This window comes from Mus pahari, chromosome 3 (genome assembly GCF_900095145.1).
Source record: "Mus pahari chromosome 3, PAHARI_EIJ_v1.1, whole genome shotgun sequence".
NCBI classification, from domain to species: Eukaryota; Metazoa; Chordata; class Mammalia; order Rodentia; family Muridae; genus Mus; species Mus pahari.
The window spans coordinates 70,086,159-70,096,400 of record NC_034592.1 but is presented as its reverse complement, the minus strand read 5'-3'; the positions used below and the strand labels follow the sequence as shown (position 1 = coordinate 70,096,400).

The following is a 10,242-nucleotide window of genomic DNA, read 5'->3' as shown; positions in this document are numbered from 1 at the left end:
TGTGTAGCCCTGGCTGTCCTGGAACTCACTCTGTAGACCAGGCTGGCCTCGAACTCAGAAACCCACCTGCCTCTGCCTCCCGAGTGCTGGGATTAAAGGCGTGCGCCACCACGCCCAGCTTGGAACCAATTTTCTATACGAGTTATGTCAAGTCTCTGTGACCAAAATACCTGACATAGGCAACTTCAGAGCTAAAATGTCAAGTCTGCTTCACAGTATCAGAGGGATTCAGTGCATTTTTCCAGGAAGGCATAGCAAGCAGCCCTACTTGTGCTGGCATGGGGCAGAAGCTGTTCACATATGGCAGATCAGACCAGGCGTCAAAGGCAGACCAGCCAGCATCAAAGGCCGGGTAGACACCCACTACTGTCAGTTTAGCCAGCTTCCACCTCCTGGAAGTTCTGCAGCCTTCACAGACCGTGAGTGCCGCCGCCAGCTATTGGTGAAGGCAAGTGTTCAGCATAGATTCATCTGTTGGTGACACTGCAGATCTAAACCATACTCTTTTGTCTTCCGTGAATCTAGTAATTACTCTGAGCTTCATTCCTAATTTATTCATCCATTTATTTTATTTTATATGACTAAGTGCTTTGCCTTTATGTTTGTATGGGCACTGTATGTGTGCTTGGTACCTGTAGAGATCTGAAGAAGGTATTCCATGCTCAGAACTGGTATTACGGATGATCATGAGCTACCAAGTAGGTGCTGGGAACTGATCCCACATGTTCTGCAAGAGCAATCAAGTGCTCTCTTACTGCTGAGCCATCTCTCCAGGCCCTGAGCCTCATTAAAATACAAATAATAAATACCTCATTTAAGATGTGATCAATATTAGTACTTACTTCCTGGGTGCAAACACAAAGATGTTGTAAGAACTCAATGAATGTATTGGTTTTTTAGTTTAGCTCACCCATTTCCCAGAATCCTCAGCTCCTCGTGCCTCAAGGCCAACAGTTGGGGCCCCGGATATAAAGTGGAATTTGCCTGCAGCTCTTCAAAGGACAGCTCTGAGATTATGGAAACTCCCTACGGTTTAGCAGCTCCTGGAGTGGTTACAGAAAATGAAGCTCAGAGCGAGGTAGAAGACTTTTCTAAGGTCCGAGGGAAGATATGAATGCTCTCCTCTCCTTGAGTATCAGATCTCCGACTACAAACAAACTTTCCTGAAAGAGGCAAAGGCAAGGAAGGGTCAGACCTACAGTTAAACCGCAAAACTTCACAAGCTTCAGCACTTTACCAGGGAGAACAGCCTGCTTTTGCAGAAGATGTTTGATCCAAAATAAAATACAGACTGCTCAGTCAATTTGAATTTTAGATACAAAACAAATGACAAAAAGTTTTATCACAAGCATATTACAAGATTGCATGGAATTTACTTAAAATTCAAGTCTAACTGGGCTCCTCCTTGCCAGGGTCTCCCACAATAGGCCTATTGTGACAACTCAACCACAAATACATGTACCTCAGGATTTGGTTTTTGGTTTTTGGGTTGGTTTGGGGTTAATGTTGTTCTGTTTCAGTTGTTGGCGTTTGTGGTTGTTTTGGTTTGTTGTGCAACTAGGGGTTGAAACCAGGGCTCAGCTGGGAACCTCAGATTCCTGGGTCTCAAACTGGAACCACTGATTATGTGTAGGACTGGGGAAGATCCCGCAGCCATTAGGTTTTTAGGAGACTCGGGTCCAAGCCTGGCATATCTCCAAATGAGAGCAATGGAAGGCCATTTAACTACTTCTAAGGCTTGGCCTATTTCCAAAGGCTTGCTTTACCCATTAATCTAAAAGAGCTCATCCATTGTCAAACCCTGGGCACGTTGTGTGTTTCATCTGCCTTTATCTTGATCCACAAAACACTAAGATTGCTAAGAGCATCACTCAAGCTTCCTTACCCCAACCGGTCACATCCTACCCCATTCCAAGAGGAGCTCCAGCCTAACTGGCCCACAGTTCCAGACTCGTCCGATCCGTCCCATCCTGATTTACAGGAACTCACACTAGCAATCAATCATCCTTAATTTTTAACTGGGCTGTGTCCTGAACCAGCCAATAGCTGAGAGTGCCCCCACACCCCACCTTCACTGATTCTCTGCGACTGTCCGCTCACTCTGCCCTGAAGCTGCCTAGTGACCAAGAACTTGGACCAGGTTTGGTAATGGGGGCTTTGGGAGGAACACAAAGTTAAACAGGGTTTGGCAGGGAGATCTCCAGCCTCCTTATCCCCTACTCTCCAGCCGGTTTGTTATTTCCGAAGTTTCCATACACTAGATTCTACTTGAGCCTTCCTCCTCCTCCTCCTCCTCCTCCTCCTCCTCCTCCTCCTCCTGTGCTGCCCAGCTCGCCCTGGCCTCCTCCTGCTGCCTCTGGCTTATTGTTCAGTTAAGCGGACCAGGGAGATTGAACAGATGGGCCGAGACCTGGGCGTGAAGGGAGAGAAGGGCCAGCCGGTGCCGGGAAAGGGAAGCGGTTTGGGGAAAACAAAACAGAGGGCGGAGCCACGGAGAAGGTTGCCCCAGAGGGAGGAGGAGAGAACACACCAAGGAAGGGTCGAGGCCTGGAATGGAATGGGGGCGGGCCCGGGGATGGGGTGGACCCCTGAGCTCCTAGGCTCCACCGCTGGCTCTGAGGCTAACTGGCTTCATAGGACGCAGCTGACTTCGCTGCCCAGATGGCCTCCACGCTGACCCCACTGACCCTCCTGCTGCTGCTGCTGCTGGCTGGGGTAAGTGGTCCCCCTGTGAGCCGGTGGGGTGGGGGGTAGGAGTGAGAATTAAGTCTTCAGGCCTAGGCGAAGGAGGGAAGCCTCTCCTGGGAATCTTAAGTTGAGTCTTGAACTAGCGTTAGACCAGGGTCTGGAGGGACTGGGTTGTATATTGGAAGGTTCGTTAGCTGAATAACCTTGGGCAGGACCCTTTTCCAGGCTTCCTTAATTCAGTATGTAAAGAGGAGAATACATAGACCCATCAACCAGGCTTAGATGGGTCACAGAAGGGAAGATGAAGAACAAGCCCAAGTTGTGAAAAATAGACACCCTCCACCCCTCGTGCTGCTGTGACGGTCTCTTCTAAGCTAGGGTCTGTAGAAAGCCCGATGCAAGGAGGAAGGCTAGCGGACAGACCTCGACCCGCACCAAGGTTAAGAGCACTGTGGTCCCGGTAGCCTTAGTAGGACAGGGGTAACAAGTCAACTCATGAAAACTGTGAGTGCTTGCTTCCGGTGGATGAGCAGTGGAATATGCTGGAAGCTGGCATCCTGGGTGAGGAGCTAGTTAGCACATAATGTCTGGTTAATCTGGATTTTACACACTTTCCTTCCCACTTCTGAATATACTGCCACATAAAGAGATTCTCCTGTCTCCACTTCAAAGGCTGGGGTTACCTAGTCCCCACCATCTCTTCCTTTCCTTTTGGAACACTAATTGGTTTCAGTTCCCACTGGTGCACTGCATTCACTCTTGGAAAATCCACAGTCCTAAAATAAGACTCGCAATTGCACTAACCTGGCAAGTGAGTCAAAACAAGTCGATATTTACAAGAAAACAGCTACTTGCATGGCGGTCACTGGACACAGATAACTGGTAACCAAAATCAGAATTGCCTCGTATCTCCCGCGGAGAATTCCCTCAGCATTGCCTATTTCTGAAGGAATTGTGGGGTTGGTCCAAGGTTTCACCTGCCAGGTTATACCAGAAGCAACTGGTACGATATGTTCCCAATCGTCTCTTCTTGCTTGGAATGGTTGAGGGAACTGTGGCTCACCAGGAAATGAAACACTGTTTCTTGAACCACAGGACAGAGCCTTCTCGGATCCCGAAGCTACCAGCCACAGCACCGAAGACCCACTGGAGGCTTGGGCGCAAAGCAGAGAGAGCTTCCCTGAAAGAGATGACTTCTGGAGTCCTCCTGAGCCTACAGTACAGCCCTCTACCTGGCCAACCACCAGTGTAGCTATCAAAATAACAAATGACACCATGGGTAAAGTGGCCAACGAGTCCTTCAGCCAGCACAGCCAGCCAGCTGCTCAGCTACCCTCAGATTCCCCCGGCCCGCCCCCTCTGAATTCTTCCAGCCAGCCCTCCACAGCCTCAGATCTTCCCACCCAGGCTCCTACTGAACCCTTCTGCCCGGAGCCACTTGCCCAGTGCTCTGATTCAGACAGAGGCTCCTCAGAGGCTACGCTCTCAGGGGCTTTGACAGATTTCTCCGTGAAGCTCTACCACGCCTTCTCAGCTACCAAGATGGCTGAGACCAACATGGCCTTTTCCCCATTCAGCATTGCCAGCCTCCTCACGCAGGTTCTTCTTGGTAAGACTCTGACTTCTGTCCAGGCTGTAAGGGGGACCCTTTCATGGGGATCATCAACCACAGACCTTCTGCGAGGCTGTGTCTCAGGAAAGAAGCTGTAAAACGCGCTACATGGTAGGGGTGATAGGCCTTCGCTCTTGAACATGGTTTCATTTAACAGTGATTTAATTAGGTACTATTACTTCTATTTTGGGTTGTGAGCTTCACCTTTAATGACTGAGCTATCTCTTCGGCTTGTACAATTGCTTATAAACTAAACTCCTATGATATATAGAATAAGGTCCCAGTCACCAATCATGGTTCAAAACAATGGAAGGTGATAAGAGATGAAATCACCAGAGATAGACCTAAGATAGAATCATGTGATGCACTTTCTAGCTACGCAGCCGTGGACAGTTCACTTAACCTCTCTTGACTGTGGCTTATTACCACAGTCAAGTAGGGAGGTGAAAAGCCGTCAGCCTTCGGGAGAGAGATTCATCTGGGAAAAGGCAATTACCAATTACCACAGGCAGTGGAGAGAGAGGTATGACACTCCTCATACCCCAACAAGGAAAATTCCAGAAAGATTCCTAGAGACTTCATGCACAAGATTCCTTCTCCCGACATCCCCAAATCCTAATATCAGCTACCACAGCTGAAAGCTTCCAACTCCCCAGGCATAATAACCAGACCATTCTCCTCAGACGTCCTCAGAGTCTCCTGGGAGGTCCTTTCTAGCCAGTTGGTTTCAACACATTAATTTTAGCTCGAGTCCTGCATTCATCTTTCACTTATTAGCTCTGTGGCCTTAGATTAGTAACATTAGTCACATAATCCCTGAAACTTCAGGGTCCTCCTTTATATGATAGGAGCATGAGTATCCTATGTAAAAGGTTTGTGACAATTTAATAAGGTAGCATAGGAGAGATAGTAGAATACCTGGAGTAGAAGAAATGCTCTTGACAAATTTTAGCTGTTAGAACAGAGAAGATGAGTGAAAAACATCCGTCCTCTTTGATAATAGTGGTCAAATGCCTCTGCTTGTAGGATGACCCTTTGTAAATCCGAACCATCTAAATAAAGTTAATGTGGAAGTGGCTAGAAAGATGGATGGGATGTGCAGAGGTAGAGAAGCAGGGACGGAGAATATTCCAAGTCCTGGAGAAGTCTATCAAGACGACTTGGGACTGCCCACTGCCTTCTTCCTGACACATGAACTGTCTTCCAGAATACGGTTCTGATGCTCTGAGACCCCTAACGTAGCAAAAAACACCCTGCATTCTAGCCAGTCCTGAGCCTGTCTCAAATAGTAGGTCTCCCATTACTCGCCAAAGAGTCCTCATCTCTCTCTGTCCTCTCTTGCAGGGGCTGGAGACAACACCAAGAGCAACTTGGAGAGCATCCTTTCCTACCCCAAGGATTTTGCCTGTGTCCACCAAGCACTAAAGGGCTTTTCATCCAAAGGTGTCACTTCTGTGTCTCAGATTTTCCACAGCCCAGGTGAGTGTCCAGGGCAGAGAGTAAGCTGTTGGGTGATTCTGGAAAAGAAAGCCTGGGAAAGAAGATGGAGAGCCCGTACTGGGGATGAGTAAGAGCAGATGGGGGCCTCAACAGGAGTTTCATTGAGGTGGATCCAAGGAGCTGGACGGTCCTTCCCCGTGAAACCCGGGCAAATCATTGCTTCCCCCCCACCCCCAGACAGGGTTTCTCTGTGTAGCTCTGGCTGTCCTGGAACTTACTCTGTAGACCAGGTTGGCCTTGAACTCAGAAATCCACTTAGCCTCACAAGTGCTGGGATTAAAGGCGTGTGTCCCAACTGCCCGGCTCATTTGCATTCTTTAGAATAAGAAAGCCCTGTGTGTCCATTAACAGCAGGGCTAGAAGTTTCAGGTTCTGGGTTTTAGGCTACATGAAGCCTAAGCAAAGCCTAGGGTTTTGATCTATTTTGATCAAATTTGTCGCTGGTCAAATATGTTGATTTATTTAGTTCAGCAAAGCAGTCCACTCTTTCAAGAACTCACATTCCCTCCAGTAGACTTGGGCTGTGAGAGCAAAGGTCAGGAAGTCTTGTCATGAACTTCCACTGAGGCCTGGAAGTAGGGTCTATTCCTGCTGAATAAGGAAAGAACAGAGAGGAAAGTCAAGTGCAACCATGGTCTAGCCAGGGCTGGTCAGCCGCAGGGGTGCTGAGGAGCTGGCTCTGTGGCTCTCAGTTCCCAGTTTGTTTTCTTGAGCCTAATTTGCACATCTATAATAGAGGAGTAGGCTGGTCCCTGTTCCAGCATTTTGTCATTGTTGGATTGAGCAAGAAGAACCAAGGAAACCTGGACAAATGTGATGGTCTTTAAATCCCTGCACTCTGAAGGCAGAGGCAGGTGAGTTCCAAGTCAGTATGGTCTATGTGAGTTCTAGGCTAGTCAAAGTTACATAGTGTAGCCATCTCAGAAATAAATAAATAAATAAATAAATAAGGACAAAGCGAAGCCAGAACCTATGGGACGGGTGCTCTCTCTCATACTTGCCCTTTGCAGGAGGGGAGGATTACTCAGAAGACTCACTTCCTTGCCTTGCCCTGCTTCTCAGATCTGGCCATAAGGGACACCTATGTGAATGCCTCTCAGAGCCTGTATGGAAGCAGCCCCAGAGTCCTGGGCCCAGACAGCGCTGCTAACTTAGAACTCATCAACACCTGGGTGGCTGAGAACACCAACCACAAGATCCGTGAGCTGCTGGACGGCCTGCCCTCTGACACCCGCCTCATCCTTCTCAATGCTGTCTACTTGAGTGGTAAGGGAAATACCAGGCAGGTAGTGTGCCCAATGCCGTTCTGCCTCCCCTCCTGTCTCCAGGCTCAGAGTTCCACAGACACATTCCCATGTGACTGACAGTCCTACCCTTCCCTAACACACTCTTTAACACCCTTCTGCCCCTACTTACAATACAGCCACCCTTTCTTCCTTTAGCCAAGTGGAAGATAGCATTTGAACAAAAAAAGATGAAGGTGCCTTTCTTCTACAAAAACTCTGCGATTAAAGTGCCCATGATGAGTAGCAAAAAGTACCCTGTGGCCCAATTCAATGACCAGACTCTGAAGGCCAAGGTAAGTTCTGAGCTCACTGTAGTCCTGCTTCAAACCAGAGTGTCTTGGCTTCGTTTCTGCAGTGACTTCCTTTCTCCTGATCATTATGGGATGCCTGTTTGCAAATTCCCCATTTCTGCTTCTTCCATCCATTAGCCCCACCCTCTTCTCTCCTTCTCCTCTCTCTAGTTTTGGCCAAGGCAGGGAATTTTAGGCTGGAAGGCATGAGTCTAGAAACGATTCTAAAGCTTCTTCATTCATCTCTACCGCATCAAATGGCAAACAGTGAGTCGTGTTTTAATTCTGTGTATCTCTCTCTCTTAGCAGCCAGAACTCTGGGCAAACTGATAGCTTGCCAAGTCCTCTGTGTGTGTGTGTGTGTGTGCACTTGTTCTACAGTATTCTTATGCACTTGTGGGTGTATAACTGGATATGTGCAAATATGTATTATATGTGTATATACACAGGTGTTGATTTTTTATTGTGTTTTGATTTTTCTTTATTGTTTGTTTTTTTTTCCCAAGATAGAGTTTCTCTGTAGAGCTCTGGCTGTTCTGAAACTCACTCTGTAGACCAGGATGGCCTCAAATTCAGAGATCTGNCTGCTTCTGCCTCTTGAATGCTGGGATTAAAGATGTGTGCTACCATACCAGACTGAATTAAGTTCCTTATCAGAAATTGATCAATATTATTTTAATGGGTATGGAGAGGAAAAAAAAAGAACAGAATATGGAACCCAAGCTGGGTTTGGCAGTGCATGTCTTTAATCCAGCACTTGGGAGGCAGAGGTAAGTGGTTCTCTGTGAGTTCAAAGCCAGCCTAGACTACATATCAAGTTCCAGGACAGCCAGAACTATAAAATAGAGTTCTTGTCTAAAGGAGGAGGAGGAGGAGGAGGAAGAGGAAGAGGAAGAGGAGGAGCCCAAAAGATTCTAGTTAGTAAATTCCCTGATTCCCAGCATTCCTGCCTTGCTATAACTGCAAGACACAGATCTGTAGGGTAGGAAGCAATGTCTCCGAACTGAACGTAAGGAAAACACATCTTCATTGCATAGCTAGCCTGGTTTCCACCTTGGAAGACTTCTGGGTCCCTTTACACTCAGGTGTGTGTATAGCAGTGTCTCAGAGGGAAGGTTTTTGAACCAGTATCCCATACTATGGGTGGTGCATCCATGGATTAAAAGAGCTATCAACAGAACACATTTGAGAAAAAATTATACTGAACACACCCAAACTTTTTTTCCCATCATTATTCCCTAAACAGTACAGTATACAACTATTTACATGGCAGACTTGGTTTTGGTATTAAAACTAATCTAGAGGGCTGGAGAGTGGCTCAGTGGATAAGAGCACTGGCAGTTCTTCCAGAGGTCCTGAGTTCAATTCCCAGCAACCACATGGTGACTCACAACCATCTGTAATAGGATCTGATGCCCTCTTCTGGAGTCTACAGTGTATTCATATAAATAAAATACATAATTAAAAAAAACTAATCTAGGGCTGGTGAGATGGCTCAGTGGGTAAGAGCACCCGACTGCTCTTCCGAAGGTCTGGAGTTCAAATCCCAGCAACCACATGGTGGCTCATAACCATCCGTAACAAAATCTGACTCCCTCTTCTGGAGTGTCTGAAGACAGCTACAGTGTACTTACATATAATAAATAAATAATCTTTAAAAAAAAAACTAATCTAGAAATAATTGGAAGTATAAAAGAAACAGGGCTTAAATAAACTACATTTCAAGCTCCTTTGGTAGAGTGCTTGCCAGGCCTACACAAAGTGGCTGGTTTGATCCCACGCGCCTCATAAAACTGTGGTGGTATATACCAGTATTCTAGCATATAGGAGGTTAAAACAGGAATAGCATAAGTTCAGGGTCAGGTGAAGTGATGGTGGGTGCCTTTAATTCCAGCAGGCAGAGGCAGCAGATCTCTGAGTTCTAGGCCAACCTGGTCTACAAAATAAGTTCCAGGACAGCCAGGTCCATTCAGAGAAATCATGTCTTGAAAAACTGAGAGAGAGTAAGAGGGAGAGGGAGAGGGAGAGAGAGTGGTTCAGGGTCATCCTCTGTTTTAACGCATTCTGGATTGCATAAGATCTTAGAAAGAGAGAGAGAGACAGAGAGAGAAAAAAGAAGAAAGGAAGGAACAAAGAAGAGATGGGAGGGAGGGAAAGGAAGGGGGAGGGAAGCAGAGAGGGAGGAAAGAGGAAAGGAAGAGAAGAGAAAAAAGGAATTTAAAAAACCAAATCCCTTCTCTGTTATTACATATCTAGTCAAGGTATGATCCAAAACTTGTGCTCAATCCTTGGGCTCTCACCAGGACCAGCACACTTCAGTCAGATTGACTGGCACCCCATTTCATGGCACAGCATGGTAGTCAGGTTTAGCTGCCACTTATTGAAACAGTACACACTAAAAGACAGTCCTGGGGCACAAGAGACAGGGGAAGGAAGAGCTAATAAGGTGTATCTCATACTTTCTAGGTGGGACAACTGCAGCTCTCTCACAACCTGAGCTTTGTGATCATACTACCCCAGATCCCAAAGCACCAACTTAAAGGCATAGAAGAGGCTCTCAACCCCACTGTCTTCAAGGCCATCATGAAGAAGCTGGAGCTGTCCAAATTCCAGGCCACTTACCTGACAATGCCTCGTATAAAAGTAAAGAGCAGCCAAGACATGCTGTCAGTCATGGAGAAACTGGGTGAGCCTGGCCACCTGTGGTTACTCCCCGGGTCACGAGGAGAAGTGGGAAAGGTGGTGCTAAAACTCGGCTATCATTCTACAGGGTTTTTTTGTTTTGTTTTGGTTTGGTTTGGTTTTGGTTTTTCAAGACAGGGTTTCTCTGTATAGCCCTGGCTGTCCTGGAACTCACTCTGTAGAC

General features: G+C 47.1%; 1 protein-coding gene across 1 annotated transcript in view; it reads left to right on the top strand.

Moving 5' to 3' along the window:
* The first annotated feature begins 2,072 nt into the window (after positions 1–2,072).
* The window catches only part of Serping1 (serpin family G member 1), a 10,162-nt gene continuing 1,992 nt past the window's right edge, over positions 2,073–10,242 (top strand). Inside the window, exons 1-7 of the mRNA XM_021194119.2 lie at positions 2,073–2,140; positions 2,638–2,715; positions 3,784–4,297; positions 5,645–5,779; positions 6,863–7,066; positions 7,243–7,379; positions 9,843–10,062. Coding sequence (XP_021049778.1) covers positions 2,662–2,715; positions 3,784–4,297; positions 5,645–5,779; positions 6,863–7,066; positions 7,243–7,379; positions 9,843–10,062 — 1,264 coding nt within the window. The 5' untranslated portion in view covers positions 2,073–2,140; positions 2,638–2,661. The remainder of the gene's footprint in view (positions 2,141–2,637; positions 2,716–3,783; positions 4,298–5,644; positions 5,780–6,862; positions 7,067–7,242; positions 7,380–9,842; positions 10,063–10,242) is intronic.